At 44.4% G+C, this 20816-nt stretch overlaps 2 protein-coding genes across 10 annotated transcripts in view; both read right to left on the minus strand.

Annotated features, from left to right (window-relative positions):
* LOC118365964 (carbohydrate sulfotransferase 11-like) overlaps positions 1–20816 on the minus strand; it is a 113145-nt gene that overhangs the window by 21644 nt on the left and 70685 nt on the right. The window lies entirely within an intron of this gene.
* LOC118365888 (E3 ubiquitin-protein ligase TRIM39-like) overlaps positions 1–20816 on the minus strand; it is a 95088-nt gene that overhangs the window by 3803 nt on the left and 70469 nt on the right. The window contains exons 1-2 of one of the 4 annotated variants that reach the window (XM_052492218.1): positions 6631–6898; positions 5666–6432 (exon numbers count right to left, since the gene is read on the minus strand). The exons of 1 other annotated variant lie outside the window; for it this stretch is intronic. In XM_052492218.1, coding sequence (XP_052348178.1) covers positions 5666–6432; positions 6631–6775 — 912 coding nt within the window. In that variant the 5' untranslated portion in view covers positions 6776–6898. Of the gene's footprint in view, positions 1–4409; positions 6433–6630; positions 7003–20816 lie in introns of those variants that run through there. 2 more of the 4 variants (XM_052492221.1, XM_052492219.1) reach the window with 2 other exon arrangements.

Raw genomic sequence — 20816 nt, forward strand, 5'->3', positions numbered from 1 at the left:
CCACAGAGGGCAGACCAGGCGGTATGAATTTTCCATGATGCCATTTAAGACCAGACAGAGAGCTGCCTGAAACCCTCTTACAGAGAAACAGTGTAACAAGGCTCCAGGTCAGTGAAATCCCATGAGAGGACAGAGAGAAAATATGGGAGAGTGGGAAGAAAAGAGGAGAGTGAGAGTATAGATGGAGATGGGAGGAGAGTGATTGGAGAGAGGGAGAGGGGAGGAGAGGGAGAGGGGAGGAGAGTGATTGGAGAGAGGGAGAGGGGAGGAGAGTGAGAGGAGAGAGGGAGGAGAGGGAGAGGGAAGGAGAGTGAGAGGAGAGAGGGAGGAGAGTGAGAGGGAGAGGGAGAGGGGAGGAGAGTGAGAGGAGAGAGGGAGGAGAGGGAGAGGGGAGGAGAGTGAGAGGAGAGAGGGAGGAGAGGGAGAGGGGAGGGGAGGGAGAGGAGAGGGAGAGAGGAGAGGGAGAGGAGAGAGGGAGGAGAGGGAGAGGAGGAGAGAGGGAGAGGAGAGAGGGAGGAGAGGGAGAGGGAGAGGGGAGGAGAGTGAGAGGAGAGAGGGAGAGGGTGCTCTGTTGAAAGGGAGCCATGTCTATGGCAGCAGCACAACACAGGAAGTCTCCACTGTCTCTGACCAGACAACACAGGAAGTCTCCACTGTCTCTGACCAGACAACACAGGAAGTCTCCACTGTCTCTGACCAGACAACACAGGAAGTCTCCACTGTCTCTGACCAGACAACACAGGAAGTCTCCACTGTCTCTGACCAGACAACACAGGAAGTCTCCACTGTCTCTGACCAGACAACACAGGAAGTCTCCACTGTCTCTGACCAGACAACACAGGAAGTCTCCACTGTCTCTGACCAGACAACACAGGAAGTCTCCACTGTCTCTGACCAGACAACACAGGAAGTCTCCACTGTCTCTGACCAGACAACACAGGCACATATACACACACCAGCACAGTGGCGCTGGCACATTCAACCACACACACACACACACACACACACACACACACACACACACACACACACACACACACACACACACACACACACACACACACTAGGTGAGGTGACACTAAAACCACACCCTGCATGGCGGATTTAGATAAGAATGTGGGATATCCTCCCATATCTCCCTGCGTCAAGAAAATGTTTCAGTTTTAAAGCAAATTTCCTTCAATTCTACAAATTTGACCACGGGTAGATTTTTTAGGGGTGCAGTTTTACATCAAATCGCCTGCAATTCTACACAAATATGTTACATGACATGAGTTAATTGAGTGACTGTCAGTGACCAACGAGAAACATTTCTTGACAAATTGTAAGCAAATTTGGAAATCGCACCTTGTGTATTCTACTAGTCCAACTTCTCAACAGTAAGTTGAGCCCCTGAGTGAAATCAATGATATATGGAATGGATAAAAGGATTGACAGTCCATCATTTGAAACTATAGGCTACATTGTGGTTTACTATACATACATTGTTTACAAACAATGGAGTAAACCAATGTACTAATTTGAGGTTATCAATGATATTATTCAATAATCAATGGATATAGAGCAGGGCTCTCCAACCCTGTTCCTGGAGAGCTACAGTCATGTAGGTTTTAACTCCAACCCTGTTCCTGGAGAGCTACAGTCATGTAGGTTTTAACTCCAACCCTGTTCCTGGAGAGCTACAGTCATGTAGGTTTTAACTCCAACCCTGTTCCTGGAGAGCTACAGTCATGTAGGTTTTAACTCCAACCCTGTTCCTGGAGAGCTACAGTCATGTAGGTTTTAACTCCAACCCTGTTCCTGGAGAGCTACAGTCATGTAGGTTTTAACTCCAACCCTGTTCCTGGAGAGCTACCGTCATGTAGGTTTTAACTCCAACCCTGTTCCTGGAGAGCTACAGTCATGTAGGTTTTCACTCCAACCCTGTTCCTGGAGGTTTTCACTCCAACCCTGTTCTGGACAGTCATGTAAGTTTTCACTCCAACCCTGTTCCTGGAGAGCTACAGTCATGTAGGTTTTAACTCCAACCTTGTTCCTGGAGAGCTACAGTCATGTTTTTCCTGGAACCCTCTTCCTGGAGAGCTACAGTCATGTAGGTTTTCACTCCAACCCTCTTCCTGGAGAGCTACCATCATGTAGGTTTTCACTCCAACCCTCTTCCTGGAGAGCTACAGTCATGTAGATTTTCACTCCAACCCTGTTCCTGGAGAGCTACCATCATGTAGGTTTTCACTCCAACCCTCTTCCTGGAGAGCTACAGTCATGTAGATTTTCACTCCAACCCTGTTCCTGGAGAGCTACCATCATGTTGGTTTTCATCAACCCTCTTCCTGGAGAGCTACAGTCATGTAGGTTTTCACTCCAACCCTCTTCCTGGAGAGCTACCATCATGTAGGTTTTCACTCCAACCCTCTTCCTGGAGAGCTACAGTCATCTACCACTCCATCCACCATACGGGTCAGTCAGCGTGCACCTACCACTCCATCCACCATACGGGTCAGTCAGCGTGCACCTACCACTCCATCCACCATACGGGTCAGTCAGCGTGCACCTACCACTCCATCCACCATACGGGTCAGTCAGCGTGCACCTACCACTCCATCCACCATACGGGTCAGTCAGCGTGCACCTACCACTCCATCCACCATACGGGTCAGTCGGCGTGCACCTACCACTCCATCCACCATACGGGTCAGTCAGCGTGCACCTACCACTCCATCCACCATACGGGTCAGTCAGCGTGCACCTACCACTCCATCCACCATACGGGTCAGTCAGCGTGCACCTACCACTCCATCCACCATACGGGTCAGTCAGCGTGCACCTACCACTCCATCCACCATTTCCACCATATGGGTCAGTCAGCGTGCACCTACCACTCCATCCACCATACGGGTCAGTCAGCGTGCACCACCACTCCATCCACCATACGGGTCAGATTGCACCTACCACTCCATCCACCATAGGGTGCAGCCACCTGCTTCCACCATACGATCGGCACACCTACCATATCCACACAGTACACCAATTCCTGCATCTATTTCTTCAGTTACGTCCTTGAGACTCACTTCTAGCGCCACTCAGGAGATTACCCCCTTGATAGGTGCCCTGCTTCACAGATCCACACACATATAACACAGTACAATTCAATATCATTTTCAGGTGCAAAGCACACACTTTCTGCTCCTTGGACACACAAAACCCCAAATAAACCAATTTCTTGTTATTTTCACTTCAAACCCGATCTCCCAGGTATCTCGGTCAATCAAGAACCCTGTCTGACTAAAGAACATTCAGAACTAGGCTTGGACTTACCAGACTCCACGACCACTTTACTTCTGGTCTCCCTTTTTGTTTACCATTGTAATCCATTCCTTCTCACACTCATCACTCGACGCTCCATCACCTTAAAAAAAACTGCCCTGTGCTTTAATCTACCTGGAATAGAATTAAAGGGCAACTCCACCACCTGTCAACCTCATTTGCATTGTCTCCAGCACAATACCAGTGTCAACGTAGACTACATGACCAAAAATGTGGACACATGCTCATATGAAGTTGGTCCCCCCTTTGCTGCGATACCAACCTCCACTCTTCCGGAAAGACTTTCCACTAGATGTTGGAACATGCTGCTGGGACTTGCTTCCATTCAGCCACGAGCATTAGAGAGGTCGGACACTGATGTTGTGTTAAAACGTTCTACACGGTGTAGAAATTGAAACATTTAAAAAACAGTGATTTTCAAACACTCTGAGATTCGCAGTGACGTGGGGAGCTAGAAAATACCCTCCTTCTGACTAGAAACTCATTGCAGGCTTTACAGGTTTTTAAAAACGTTTCATCCTACAGAGAAGCGTTTTTTTAGGAACTTTCTTCTCATATTTTTAACCAACCATCATAGAAACACACCGTTTTCACATAATATTACGTAGACACTGGTTTGGTGCTGGATAGGATGAATAGGAGGTTGAAAAGTGGCAGAATTGCCCTTTAACCCTTTACATGGCTGAACTCCTTCTCTCTCAGGTGCTTATTTACATCTGTTTAGAGTTTGGATTGATGGCATAGCATGGGTTTGATGTCAACAATCAGATGTCCTGTCATATTTCTCTGTCTCTCTTTCATTCCTCTTCATTCATTCCCTCACGTATTATCTTACTCTATTCACAATGAATGTGCAGACAGACAATGTGCCATAACAGGTGACTATTTGTAAAGCATGAAAATGGATCTTTGATAATTGCGGTGACGAGACAGCAAAACCCTGTAAACACACCATTTCCATATGATATCAACATCAGACACCTCAGCTTACCTCCACTATTCCAAACTGATGTCATAGCCGTCACTATTGTAAACATCTGGGACAGCAGGACTAGTAGAAATAAAGCAAACTGTCAATATTAAACTAGATTTTACTTTCATAAAGTCCTGAATGTGACTCCATGCACATCCCAGTTTATTGTCGGTGGATCAACAGAGATATACAGTGCAAACAATACATGAGCTAAATAACAAACATATTGCTTATATTATCTCACGATCAGAACTTCCCCAGAAATGTAACTCTCAGATATGAATCATACCTTGTTATGAGCCTGGAGAGATGTTTTAATATCTTACAATGCTGCTGCATACAGTCTAACAGCTACTCATCATGTCTAACAGACTGATATGATGCTGTTGATAACAAACAAAAACCACGTCGGTATTAACATTACAGTGAAATGTTCTCTGTGATGTAGGACAACAGATTAAATGTACATAACTTTGTAGATGTTCAAGTTAAAAGTCATTCTGTCTGATTGACAGGAGAGATGATCAGAGGGGCAGAGTTTGTACCACCATCATTAAGACATGGATTGAAGAATGGATATAGTTTCTCAGTGAAGGTGCAGCCAGTGAAAGAGTAGATATGAGACCTGGCCTCCACATCATAAAAGGAGACCTGACCCTCCTCATAATCCACAAACACCCCCACCTTCTGGGGCTTCTCTCTCAGGGAAAGCAGGACACTGGCTTTAGCACAAACGTTGTATTCTCCATTCCTCAGGCACAGAGTCCAGCATCCATTCTCAGCGCTCACTGTGATATTCCCCTTCCTGTTAAGGGACTCTCTGGCCACTCCTAAAACCCACTTAGTCTTTCCCTTAACCATCACCTCATAGTAGAATCTCCCTGAAGAGAAACCCTCCTTTCCCAAGATACAGAGACCGTTGGAAAACCTAACTGGCTTGTCTGGGAGATGTTGTTTTGTATCTCCATGTTTCACCTGTTTCCCATCCTCAGACATGATGAGACCATGATGTGCTGTATCAGGGTCCAGAGTCACATTCACTGCATACTGCTGAATCCTCTTCAACTCAGCATCACACAACATCATCACTTCACTTAAAATAGTCTCCTCCACTTGAGACACAGCTCTCCTCACAGTCCCCACACACATATCACTGTGAACACTGATCCTAGACCAGTCCTTGGTGGGTGGAGGGATGCAGAGGGATGGACAGCTCTGTAGGAGGTGGAGGTGGTCCTCAGTGTGTGAGAGCTGCTCCAGTTCAGTGCTTCTCCTCTGTAGATCAGTGATTTCCTGTTCCAGGTCTTTAATGAGCCCTTCAGCCTGCCTCTCTGCTGCTTTCTGCTTCTCCTCAATCACCTCAATGACCTCAGTGTGGCTTCTCTCAATGGAGCGAACCAGAGCAGTGAAGACCTGTACACTGTCTGATATCTCCCTCTCTGCTTCTCTCTTGCTGAGATCTACTGAATGTTTGATCACCTGAACCTTCCTAAAATATGTATGCATCTTCTGTTCTACCTCTGCCATCATTTTCCCCAGTTGAGCCATCTTCTCTCCATACTCTTCCTCTAGAGGGACAGTGTCATGAGTCATGTGGTCTGTTTTCAAGCACAAGACACAAACACAAGTCTGGTCAGTCCTACAGAACAGCTCTAGAGGTCTGTCATGCTTCTTACACATCCTGTCTTCCAGGTTCTCCACAGGGTTGATCAGCTTGTGTCTCTTCAAGGCTGGGACTCTCTGATGAGGCTCCAGGTGAGTCTCACAGTAAGAGGTCTGACACACCAGACAGGACTTCAGGGCCTTGAGCTTCATCCCAGTGCAGAAGTCACAGGACACTTCTCCTGGTTTGGCTGTGCGTTGCCCTGGACTGCTGGTAACTTTCCACTGAACAGACTTCCTGAACTGAGCAACCATCTCAGAAATGAAAGTATTGATGCGAAGCTCAGGCCTCCTGTAGAATTTCTCCTTACACATTGGACACTGGCACAGGTCACTGGTATCCCAGTATCCACTGATACAGGCCTTGCAGAAGTTGTGTCCACATGGAATAGAGACCGGCTCAGTGAACACATCCAGACAGATAGAGCACAGGAACTGCTCTTCAGACAGGAGACTGCTGGAGGTGGTCATATCTAGACAGACACCAAAGGTGAAACCATAAAGCATTTTCTAGAATTCAGTTTAGGACAACATTAACCAATCATAGATGCTGTAACAATATAGATACAAGTCCTTTAAGTATGAATAGTTGAACATACTGTAGATAAAAGTAAAATAGAAGACAAACATGGTAAAGCATATATTAACTGTCCATAATGATTTCTATTCACCTGCATGCGTTTGTGGATACGGTTCTTTCTGTTTGTGGTGCCACAGATATAGGAGTCTCAGCGTCGAGCTGTTTATAAAGTTTGTTCCCTGTCCTGTCCAAAATAGTCTGTATGTCTCTCTACAGTTTCGCTTCAGCAAAGTCATGTTGGGAGGCTCCTCCCCAACTGATACTGCTGTGTGCTTTTCACTTCCTGGATTAGAGTTAACCCTTTACATGGCTGTTGTCTGTATCTGATGAATTCATACCTATCGTTTTAATATTGTTACCCATTAAGTCACCACAGCTTCAAGTCCTGTATTCTTCATTCACAGGCCACACAGACATTCAGCTGACAGTGTACCAATCAAACACATACAACATACACACACACACACACACACACACACACACACACACACACACACACACACACACACACACACACACACACACACACACACACACACACACACACACACACACACACCCCGTGTAGAGGACTTGTGGCAGTCTGTCTCTCACAGCCTGGCATTCACAGGCCACACAGGCATTCATCTGACAGTGTACCAATCAAACACATACAACATACACACACACACACACACACACACACACACACACACACACACACACACACACACACACACACACACACACACACACACACACACACACACACACACACCCCGTGTAGAGGACTTGTGGCAGTCTGTCTCTCACAGCCTGGCATTCACAGGCCACACAGGCATTCAGCTGACAGTGTACCAATCAAACACATACAACATACACACACACACACACACACCGTTGCAGGGGCATCGCTCACATTAGGAGACACCTGATTCTACAGCACCAGCTCACATCATCAGACAGGCAGGAGAAAACACAATACATTCTGTAGGAAGAAGTAACCTCTCTTCCTCATACTAATCTCACCTGTAACTCCCCCTCCTCTCTTCCCTCTCTCTCTGTATTATAGAACCAGGAACCACCTGACATGAACTCTGCTCTGTGGCCACACACACTATAAACACTGACAAGGTTACTGTTTTATGGGGTAAAATCGTATTTTCCACAGAGGGCAGACCAGGCGGTATGAGTTTTCCATGATGCCATTTATGAGGAGCAAGAACAGACAGAGAGCTGCCTGAAACCCTCTTACAGAGAAACAGTGTAACAAGGCTCCAGGTCAGTGAAATCCCATGAGAGGACAGAGAGAAAAAGATGAGAGTGAGGGAAGAAGAGAGGAGAGTGAGAGTAGAGAGGGAGAGGGGAGGAGAGTGAGAGAGGGGAGGAGAGTGAGAGGAGAGAGGGAGAGGGGAGGAGAGTGATTGGAGAGAGTGAAGAAGAGAGGAGAGGGAGAGGAGAGAGGAGAGAGGGAGAGGAGAGAGGGAGAGGGGAGGAGAGTGATTGGAGAGAGGGGAGGAGAGTGATTGGAGAGAGGGAAGGAGAGGGGAGAGGGAGAGGAGAGAGGGAGAGGGGAGAGGGAGAGGGGAGGAGAGTTATTGGAGAGAGAGAGAGAGGGGAGGAGAGTGATTGGAGAGAGGAGAGGGAGAGGAGAGAGGGAGAGGGGAGGAGAGTGATTGGAGAGAGGGAAGAAGAGAGCAGAGGGAGAGGAGAGAGGGAAGAATAGAGGAGAGGGAGAGGAGAGAGGGAGAGGGGAGGAGAGTGATTGGAGAGAGGGAGAGGGGAGGATAGTGATTGGAGAGAGGGAGAGGGGAGGAGAGTGATTGGAGAGAGGGAGAGGGGAGGAGAGTGATTGGAGAGAGGAGAGGAGAGAGGGAGAGGGGAGGAGAGTGATTGGAGAGAGGGAGAGGAGAGAGGGAGAGGGGAGAAGAGTGATTGGAGAGAGGGAGAGGGGAGGAGAGTGATTGGAGAGAGGGAGAGGGGAGGAGAGTGATTGGAGAGAGGGAGAGGAGAGAGGGAGAGGGAAGAGGGAGAGGGGAGGAGAGTGATTGGAGAGAGGGAGAGGGGAGGATAGTGATTGGAGAGAGGGAAGAGGGAGAGGGGAGGAGAGTGATTGGAGAGAGGGAGAGGGGAGGATAGGGAGACGGTGCCCTGGTGAAAGGCAGCAATGTTTATGCCATCAGCACAACACAGGAAGTTTCCACTGCATGTGACCGGCCAGCACACACACACACACACACACACACACACACACACACACACACACACACACACACACACACACACACACACACACACACACACACACACACACACACACAAAAGGACTAAGTGAGGTCACACTGAGACCACACCCTGAGATGGCCAATTTAGATAAGTGGAGTGTAGGATATCTAATACCCCCACTATCCCATCTCTCCCTGCCCCACTGACACTAAATACCTGTAACCAGAGAATAGAGACAGGTTTTCATGGGAAAGAGGACCAGAGAGAATGAAAGGGAGAATGAAAGTGAGAGAGAGAGAGAGAGAGAGAGAGAAAGATAAGGAATGAGAGAGAGAAATTGAGAGGGAGCTCCTGTGAAAATAAACCCAGTATTTTTCCACTGCTTCCAGTCTACCAAAGTTTTATTTTTTTATTATGTTTTATTTCACCTTTATTTAACCAGGTAGGCTAGTTGAGAACAAGTTCTCATTTGCAACTGCGACCTGGCCAAGGTAAAGCATAGCAGTGTGAACAGACAACACAGAGTTACACATGGAGTAAACAATTAACAAGTCAATAACACAGTAGAAAAAAAGGGGAGTCTATATGCAATGTGTGCATAAGGCATGAGGAGGTAGGCGAATAATTACAATATTGCAGATTAATACTGGAGTGATAAAAGATCAGATGGTCGTGTACAGGTAGAGAGAGATACTGGTGTGCAAAAGAGCAGAAAAGTAAATAAATAAAAACAGTATGGGGATGAGGTAGATAAATTGGGTGGGCTATTTACAGATAGACTATGTACAGCTGCAGCGATCGGTTAGCTGCTCAGATAGCAGATGTTTGAAGTTGGTGAGGGAGATAAAAGTCTCCAACTTCAGCGATTTTTGCAATTCGTTCCAGTCACAGGCAGCAGAGTACTGGAACGAAAGGCGGCCAAATGAGGTGTTGGCTTTAAGGATGATCAGTGAGATACACCTGCTGGAGACATGACAGGTGTATAGTATTTACAGTCTACCAGAGACATGACAGGTGTATAGTATCTACAGTCTACCAGAGACATGACAGGTGTATAGTATCTACAGTCTACCAGAGACATGACAGGTGTATTGTATCTACAGTCTACCAGAGACATGACAGGTGTATAGTATCTACAGTCTACCAGAGACATGACAGGTGTATAGTATCTACAGTCTACCAGAGACATGACAGGTGTATAGTATCTACAGTCTACCAGAGACATGACAGGTGTATTGTATCTACAGTCTACCAGAGACATGACAGGTGTATAGTATCTACAGTCTACCAGAGACATGACAGGTGTATAGTATCTACAGTCTACCAGAGACATGACAGGTGTATAGTATCTACAGTCTACCAGAGGACCAGAGACATGACAGGTGTATAGTATCTACAGTCTACCAGAGACATGACAGGTGTATAGTATCTACAGTCTACCAGAGACATGACAGGTGTATAGTATCTACAGTCTACCAGAGACATGACAGGTGTATTGTATCTACAGTCTACCAGAGACATGACAGGTGTATAGTATCTACAGTCTACCAGAGACATGACAGGTGTATAGTATCTACAGTCTAGCAGAGACATGACAGGTGTATAGTATCTACAGTCTACCAGAGACATGACAGGTGTATAGTATCTACAGTCTACCAGAGACATGACAGGTGTATAGTATCTACAGTCTACCAGAGACATGACAGGTGTATAGTATCTACAGTCTACCAGAGACATGACAGGTGTATAGTATCTACAGTCTACCAGAGACATGACAGGTGTATAGTATCTACAGTCTAGCCAGAGACATGACAGGTGTATAGTATCTACAGTCTACCAGAGACATGACAGGTGTATAGTATCTACAGTCTACCAGAGACATGACAGGTGTATAGTATCTACAGTCTACCAGAGACATGACAGGTGTATAGTATCTACAGTCTACCAGAGACATGACAGGTGTATAGTATCTACAGTCTAGCCAGAGACATGACAGGTGTATAGTATCTACAGTCTACCAGAGGACCAGAGACATGACAGGTGTATAGTATCTACAGTCTACCAGAGACATGACAGGTGTATAGTATCTACAGTCTACCAGAGACATGACAGGTGTATAGTATCTACAGTCTACCAGAGACATGACAGGTGTATAGTATCTACAGTCTACCAGAGACATGACAGGTGTATAGTATCTACAGTCTACCAGAGACATGACAGGTGTATAGTATCTACAGTCTACCAGAGACATGACAGGTGTATAGTATCTACAGTCTACCAGAGACATGACAGGTGTATAGTATCTACAGTCTACCAGAGACATGACAGGTGTATAGTATCTACAGTCTACCAGAGGACCAGAGACATGACAGGTGTATAGTATCTACAGTCTACCAGAGACATGACAGGTGTATAGTATCTACAGTCTACCAGAGACATGACAGGTGTATAGTATCTACAGTCTACCAGAGACATGACAGGTGTATAGTATCTACAGTCTACCAGAGACATGACAGGTGTATAGTATCTACAGTCTACCAGAGACATGACAGGTGTATAGTATCTACAGTCTACCAGAGACATGACAGGTGTATAGTATCTACAGTCTACCAGAGACATGACAGGTGTATAGTATCTACAGTCTACCAGAGACATGACAGGTGTATAGTATCTACAGTCTACCAGAGGACCAGAGACATGACAGGTGTATAGTATCTACAGTCTACCAGAGACATGACAGGTGTATAGTATCTACAGTCTACCAGAGAACCAGAGACATGACAGGTGTATAGTATCTACAGTCTACCAGAGGACCAGAGACATGACAGGTGTATAGTATCTACAGTCTACCAGAGACATGACAGGTGTATAGTATCTACAGTCTACCAGAGGACCAGAGACATGACAGGTGTATAGTATCTACAGTCTACCAGAGACATGACAGGTGTATAGTATCTACAGTCTACCAGAGACATGACAGGTGTATAGTATCTACAGTCTACCAGAGACATGACAGGTGTATAGTATCTACAGTCTACCAGAGACATGACAGGTGTATAGTATCTACAGTCTACCAGAGACATGACAGGTGTATAGTATCTACAGTCTACCAGAGACATGACAGGTGTATAGTATCTACAGTCTACCAGAGGACCAGAGACATGACAGGTGTATAGTATCTACAGTCTACCAGAGACATGACAGGTGTATAGTATCTACAGTCTACCAGAGACATGACAGGTGTATAGTATCTACAGTCTACCAGAGACATGACAGGTGTATAGTATCTACAGTCTACCAGAGACATGACAGGTGTATAGTATCTACAGTCTACCAGAGACATGACAGGTGTATAGTATCTACAGTCTACCAGAGACATGACAGGTGTACTACAGTCTAGACATGACAGGTGTATAGTATCTACAGTCTACCAGAGACATGACAGGTGTATAGTATCTACAGTCTACCAGAGACATGACAGGTGTATAGTATCTACAGTCTACCAGAGACATGACAGGTGTATAGTATCTACAGTCTACCAGAGACATGACAGGTGTATAGTATCTACAGTCTACCAGAGACATGACAGGTGTATAGTATCTACAGTCTACCAGAGACATGACAGGTGTATAGTATCTACAGTCTACCAGAGACATGACAGGTGTATAGTATCTACAGTCTACCAGAGACATGACAGGTGTATAGTATCTACAGTCTACCAGAGACATGACAGGTGTATAGTATCTACAGTCTACCAGAGACATGACAGGTGTATAGTATCTACAGTCTACCAGAGAACCAGAGACATGACAGGTGTATAGTATCTACAGTCTACCAGAGACATGACAGGTGTATAGTATCTACAGTCTACCAGAGACATGACAGGTGTATAGTATCTACAGTCTACCAGAGACATGACAGGTGTATAGTATCTACAGTCTACCAGAGGACCAGAGACATGACAGGTGTATAGTATCTACAGTCTACCAGAGACATGACAGGTGTATAGTATCTACAGTCTACCAGAGGACCAGAGACATGACAGGTGTATAGTATCTACAGTCTACCAGAGACATGACAGGTGTATAGTATCTACAGTCTACCAGAGACATGACAGGTGTATAGTATCTACAGTCTACCAGAGACATGACAGGTGTATAGTATCTACAGTCTACCAGAGACATGACAGGTGTATAGTATCTACAGTCTACCAGAGACATGACAGGTGTATAGTATCTACAGTCTACAGTGACAGGTACCAGAGACATGACAGGTGTATAGTATCTACAGTCTACCAGAGACATGACAGGTGTATAGTATCTACAGTCTACCAGAGACATGACAGGTGTATAGTATCTACAGTCTACCAGAGACATGACAGGTGTATAGTATCTACAGTCTACCAGAGACATGACAGGTGTATAGTATCTACAGTCTACCAGAGACATGACAGGTGTATAGTATCTACAGTCTACCAGAGACATGACAGGTGTATAGTATCTACAGTCTACCAGAGACATGACAGGTGTATAGTATCTACAGTCTACCAGAGACATGACAGGTGTATAGTATCTACAGTCTACCAGAGACATGACAGGTGTATAGTATCTACAGTCTACCAGAGACATGACAGGTGTATAGTATCTACAGTCTACCAGAGACATGACAGGTGTATAGTATCTACAGTCTACCAGAGACATGACAGGTGTATAGTATCTACAGTCTACCAGAGACATGACAGGTGTATAGTATCTACAGTCTACCAGAGAGACCATGACAGGTGTATAGTATCTACAGTCTACCAGAGACATGACAGGTGTATAGTATCTACAGTCTACCAGAGACATGACAGGTGTATAGTATCTACAGTCTACCAGTCATGACAGGTGTATAGTATCTACAGTATACCAGAGACATGACAGGTGTATAGTATCTACAGTCTACCAGAGACATGACAGGTGTATAGTATCTACAGTATACCAGAGACATGACAGGTGTATAGTATCTACAGTCTACCAGAGACATGACAGGTGTATAGTATCTACAGTCTACCAGAGACATGACAGGTGTATAGTATCTACAGTCTACCAGAGACATGACAGGTGTATAGTATCTACAGTCTACCAGAGACATGACAGGTGTATAGTATCTACAGTCTACCAGAGACATGACAGGTGTATAGTATCTACAGTCTACCAGAGACATGACAGGTGTATAGTATCTACAGTCTACCAGAGACATGACAGGTGTATAGTATCTACAGTCTACCAGAGACATGACAGGTGTATAGTATCTACAGTCTACCAGAGACATGACAGGTGTATAGTATCTACAGTCTACCAGAGAGACATGACAGGTGTATAGTATCTACAGTCTACCAGAGACATGACAGGTGTATAGTATCTACAGTCTACCAGAGACATGACAGGTGTATAGTACATCTACCAGACAGACAGGTGTATAGTATCTACAGTCTACCAGAGACATGACAGGTGTATAGTATCTACAGTCTACCAGAGACATGACAGGTGTATAGTATCTACAGTCTACCAGAGACATGACAGGTGTATAGTATCTACAGTCTACCAGAGGACCAGAGACATGACAGGTGTATAGTATCTACAGTCTACCAGAGACATGACAGGTGTATAGTATCTACAGTCTACCAGAGACATGACAGGTGTATAGTATCTACAGTCTACCAGAGACATGACAGGTGTATAGTATCTACAGTCTACCAGAGACATGACAGGTGTATAGTATCTACAGTCTACCAGAGACATGACAGGTGTATAGTATCTACAGTCTACCAGAGACATGACAGGTGTATAGTATCTACAGTCTACCAGAGACATGACAGGTGTATAGTATCTACAGTCTACCAGAGACATGACAGGTGTATAGTATCTACAGTCTACCAGAGACCATGACAGGTGTATAGTATCTACAGTCTACCAGAGACATGACAGGTGTATAGTATCTACAGTCTACCAGAGACATGACAGGTGTATAGTATCTACAGTCTACCAGAGACATGACAGGTGTATAGTATCTACAGTCTACCAGAGGATCAGAGACATGACAGGAGGTGTATAGTATCTACAGTCTACCAGAGACATGACAGGTGTATAGTATCTACAGTCTACCAGAGGATCAGAGACATGACAGGAGGTGTATAGTATCTACAGTCTACCAGAGGACCAGAGACATGACAGGTGTATAGTATCTACAGTCTACCAGAGACATGACAGGTGTATAGTATCTACAGTCTACCAGAGACATGACAGGTGTATAGTATCTACAGTCTACCAGAGACATGACAGGTGTATAGTATCTACAGTATACCAGAGACATGACAGGTGTATAGTATCTACAGTCTACCAGAGACATGACAGGTGTATAGTATCTACAGTCTACCAGAGACATGACAGGTGTATAGTATCTACAGTCTACCAGAGACATGACAGGTGTATAGTATCTACAGTCTACCAGAGACATGACAGGTGTATAGTATCTACAGTCTACCAGAGACATGACAGGTGTATAGTATCTACAGTCTACCAGAGACATGACAGGTGTATAGTATCTACAGTCTACCAGAGACATGACATGACAGGTGTATAGTATCTACAGTCTACCAGAGACATGACAGGTGTATAGTATCTACAGTCTACCAGAGACATGACAGGTGTATAGTATCTACAGTCTACCAGAGACATGACAGGTGTATAGTATCTACAGTCTACCAGAGACATGACCAGAGACATGACAGGTGTATAGTATCTACAGTCTACCAGAGACATGACAGGTGTATAGTATCTACAGTCTACCAGAGACATGACAGGTGTATAGTATCTACAGTCTACCAGAGGACCAGAGACATGACAGGTGTATAGTATCTACAGTCTACCAGAGACATGACAGGTGTATAGTATCTACAGTCTACCAGAGACATGACAGGTGTATAGTATCTACAGTCTACCAGAGACATGACAGGTGTATAGTATCTACAGTCTACCAGAGACATGACAGGTGTATAGTATCTACAGTCTAGACATGACAGGTGTATAGTATCTACAGTCTACCAGAGACATGACAGGTGTATAGTATCTACAGTCTACCAGAGACCAGAGACATGACAGGTGTATAGTATCTACAGTCTACCAGAGACATGACAGAGACATGACAGGTGTATAGTATCTACAGTCTACCAGAGACATGACAGGTGTATAGTATCTACAGTCTACCAGAGACATGACAGGTGTATAGTATCTACAGTCTACCAGAGACATGACAGGTGTATAGTATCTACTACAGAGACATGACAGGTGTATAGTATCTACAGTCTACCAGAGACATGACAGGTGTATAGTATCTACAGTCTACCAGAGACATGACAGGTGTATAGTATCTACAGTCTACCAGAGACATGACAGGTGTATAGTATCTACAGTCTACCAGAGACATGACAGGTGTATAGTATCTACAGTCTACCAGAGACATGACAGGTGTATAGATCTACAGTCTACCAGAGACATGACAGGTGTATAGTATCTACAGTCTACCAGAGACATGACAGGTGTATAGTATCTACAGTCTACGGACCAGAGACATGACAGGTGTATAGTCTACCAGAGACATGACAGGTGTATAGTATCTACAGTCTACCAGAGACATGACAGGTGTATAGTATCTACAGTCTACCAGAGACATGACAGGTGTATAGTATCTACAGTCTACCAGAGACATGACAGGTGTATAGTATCTACAGTCTACCAGAGACATGACAGGTGTATAGTATCTACAGTCTACCAGAGACATGACAGGTGTATAGTATCTACAGTCTACCAGAGACATGACAGGTGTATAGTATCTACAGTCTACCAGAGACATGACAGGTGTATAGTATCTACAGTCTACCAGAGACATGACAGGTGTATAGTATCTACAGTCTACCAGAGACATGACAGGTGTATAGTATCTACAGTCTACCAGAGACATGACAGGTGTATAGTATCTACAGTCTACCAGAGACATGACAGGTGTATAGTATCTACAGTCTACCAGAGACATGACAGGTGTATAGTATCTACAGTCTACCAGAGGACCAGAGACATGACAGGTGTATAGTATCTACAGTCTACCAGAGACATGACAGGTGTATAGTATCTACAGTCTAGAGACATGACAGAGTCTACCAGAGACATGACAGGTGTATAGTATCTACAGTCTACCAGAGACATGACAGGTGTACATGACAGGTGTGACAGGTGTATAGTATCTACAGTCTACCAGAGACATGACAGGTGTATAGTATCTACAGTCTACCAGAGACATGACAGGTGTATAGTATCTACAGTCTACCAGAGACATGACCAGACCAGACATGACAGGTGTATAGTATCTACAGTCTACCAGAGACATGACAGGTGTATAGTATCTACAGTCTACCAGAGACATGACAGGTGTATAGTATCTACAGTCTACCAGAGACATGACAGGTGTATAGTATCTACAGTCTACCAGAGACATGACAGGTGTATAGTATCTACAGTCTACCAGAGACATGACAGGTGTATAGTATCTACAGTCTACCAGAGACATGACAGGTGTATAGTATCTACAGTCTACCAGAGGACCAGAGACATGACAGGTGTATAGTATCTACAGTCTACCAGAGACATGACAGGTGTATAGTATCTACAGTCTACCAGAGACATGACAGGTGTATAGTATCTACAGTCTACCAGAGGACCAGAGACATGACAGGTGTATAGTATCTACAGTCTACCAGAGACATGACAGGTGTATAGTATCTACAGTCTACCAGAGACATGACAGGTGTATAGTGTATCTACAGTCTACCAGAGACATGACAGGTGTATAGTATCTACAGTCTACCAGAGACATGACAGGTGTATAGTATCTACAGTCTACCAGAGACATGACAGGTGTATAGTATCTACAGTATGACTGTACAGTCTACCAGAGACATGACAGGTGTATAGTATCTACAGTCTACCAGAGACATGACAGGTGTATAGTATCTACAGTCTACCAGAGACATGACAGGTGTATAGTATCTACAGTCTACCAGAGGACCAGAGACATGACAGGTGTATAGTATCTACAGTCTACCAGAGACATGACAGGTGTATAGTATCTACAGTCTACCAGAGACATGACAGGTGTATAGTATCTACAGTCTACCAGAGGACCAGAGACATGACAGGTGTATAGTATCTACAGTCTACCAGAGACATGACAGGTGTATAGTATCTACAGTCTACCAGAGACATGACAGGTGTATAGTATCTACAGTCTACCAGAGACATGACAGGTGTATAGTATCTACAGTCTACCAGAGGACCAGAGACATGACAGGTGTATAGTATCTACAGTCTACCAGAGACATGACAGGTGTATAGTATCTACAGTCTACCAGAGACATGACAGGTGTATAGTATCTACAGTCTACCAGAGACATGACAGGTGTATAGTATCTACAGTCTACCAGAGACATGACAGGTGTATAGTATCTACAGTCTACCAGAGACATGACAGGTGTATAGTATCTACAGTGAGACATGACAGGTGTATAGTATCTACAGTCTACCAGAGACATGACAGGTGTATAGTATCTACAGTCTACCAGAGGACCAGAGACATGACAGGTGTATAGTATCTACAGTCTACCAGAGACATGACAGGTGTATAGTATCTACAGTCTACCAGAGACATGACAGGTGTATAGTATCTACAGTCTACCAGAGACATGACAGGTGTATAGTATCTACAGTCTACCAGAGACATGACAGGTGTATAGTATCTACAGTCTACCAGAGACATGACAGGTGTATAGTATCTACAGTCTACCAGAGACATGACAGGTGTATAGTATCTACAGTCTACCAGAGACATGACAGGTGTATAGTATCTACAGTCTACCAGAGACATGACAGGTGTATAGTATCTACAGTCTACCAGAGACATGACAGGTGTATAGTATCTACAGTCTACCAGAGACATGACAGGTGTATAGTATCTACAGTCTACCAGAGACATGACAGGTGTATAGTATCTACAGTCTACCAGAGACATGACAGGTGTATAGTATCTACAGTCTACCAGAGACATGACAGGTGTATAGTATCTACAGTCTACCAGAGGACCAGAGACATGACAGGTGTATAGTATCTACAGTCTACCAGAGACATGACAGGTGTATAGTATCTACAGTCTACCAGAGACATGACAGGTGTATAGTATCTACAGTCTACCAGAGACATGACAGGTGTATAGTATCTACAGTCTACCAGAGACATGACAGGTGTATAGTATCTACAGTCTACCAGAGACATGACAGGTGTATAGTATCTACAGTCTACCAGAGACATGACAGGTGTATAGTATCTACAGTCTACCAGAGACATGACAGGTGTATAGTATCTACAGTCTACCAGAGACATGACAGGTGTATAGTATCTACAGTCTACCAGAGACATGACAGGTGTATAGTATCTACAGTCTACCAGAGACATGACAGGTGTATAGTATCTACAGTCTACCAGAGACATGACAGGTGTATAGTATCTACAGTCTACCAGAGACATGACAGGTGTATAGTATCTACAGTCTACCAGAGACATGACAGGTGTATAGTATCTACAGTCTACCAGAGACATGACAGGTGTATAGTATCTACAGTCTACCAGAGACATGACAGGTGTATAGTATCTACAGTCTACCAGAGACATGACAGGTGTATAGTATCTCTACCAGAGACATGACAGGTGTACAGTCTACCAGAGACATGACAGGTGTATAGTATCTACAGTCTACCAGAGACATGACAGGTGTATAGTATCTACAGTCTACCAGAGACATGACAGGTGTATAGTATCTACAGTCTACCAGAGACCAGAGACATGACAGGTGTATAGTATCTACAGTCTACCAGAGACATGACAGGTGTATAGTATCTACAGTCTACCAGAGACATGACAGGTGTATAGTATCTACAGTCTACCAGAGACATGACAGGTGTATAGTATCTACAGTCTACCAGAGACATGACAGGTGTATAGTATCTACAGTCTACCAGAGACATGACAGGTGTATAGTATCTACAGTCTACCAGAGACATGACAGGTGTATAGTATCTACAGTCTACCAGAGACATGACAGGTGTATAGTATCTACAGTCTACCAGAGACATGACAGGTGTATAGTATCTACAGTCTACCAGAGACATGACAGGTGTATAGTATCTACAGTCTACCAGAGACATGACAGGTGTATAGTATCTACAGTCTACCAGAGACATGACAGGTGTATAGTATCTACAGTCTACCAGAGACATGACAGGTGTATAGTATCTACAGTCTACCAGATATATGACAGGTGTATAGTATCTACAGTCTACCAGAGACATGACAGGTGTATAGTATCTACAGTCTACCAGAGACATGACAGGTGTATAGTATCTACAGTCTACCAGAGACATGACAGGTGTATAGTATCTACAGTCTACCAGAGACATGACAGGTGTATAGTATCTACAGTCTACCAGAGACATGACAGGTGTATAGTATCTACAGTCTACCAGAGACATGACAGGTGTATAGTATCTACAGTCTACCAGTGACAGGTGTATACAGTCTACCAGAGACATGACAGGTGTATAGTATCTACAGTCTACCAGAGACATGACAGGTGTATAGTATCTACAGTCTACCAGAGACATGACAGGTGTATAGTATCTACAGTCTACCAGAGACATGACAGGTGTATAGTATCTACAGTCTACCAGAGGTGTATACCAGAGACATGACAGGTGTATAGTATCTACAGTCTACCAGAGACATGACAGGTGTATAGTATCTACAGTCTACCAGAGACATGACAGGTGTATAGTATCTACAGTCTACCAGAGACATGACAGGTGTATAGTATCTACAGTCTACCAGAGACATGACAGGTGTATAGTATCTACAGTCTACCAGAGACATGACAGGTGTATAGTATCTACAGTCTACCAGAGACATGACAGGTGTATAGTATCTACAGTCT

This window comes from Oncorhynchus keta, chromosome 33 (assembly GCF_023373465.1).
Source record: "Oncorhynchus keta strain PuntledgeMale-10-30-2019 chromosome 33, Oket_V2, whole genome shotgun sequence".
Lineage (NCBI taxonomy): Eukaryota > Metazoa > Chordata > Actinopteri > Salmoniformes > Salmonidae > Oncorhynchus > Oncorhynchus keta.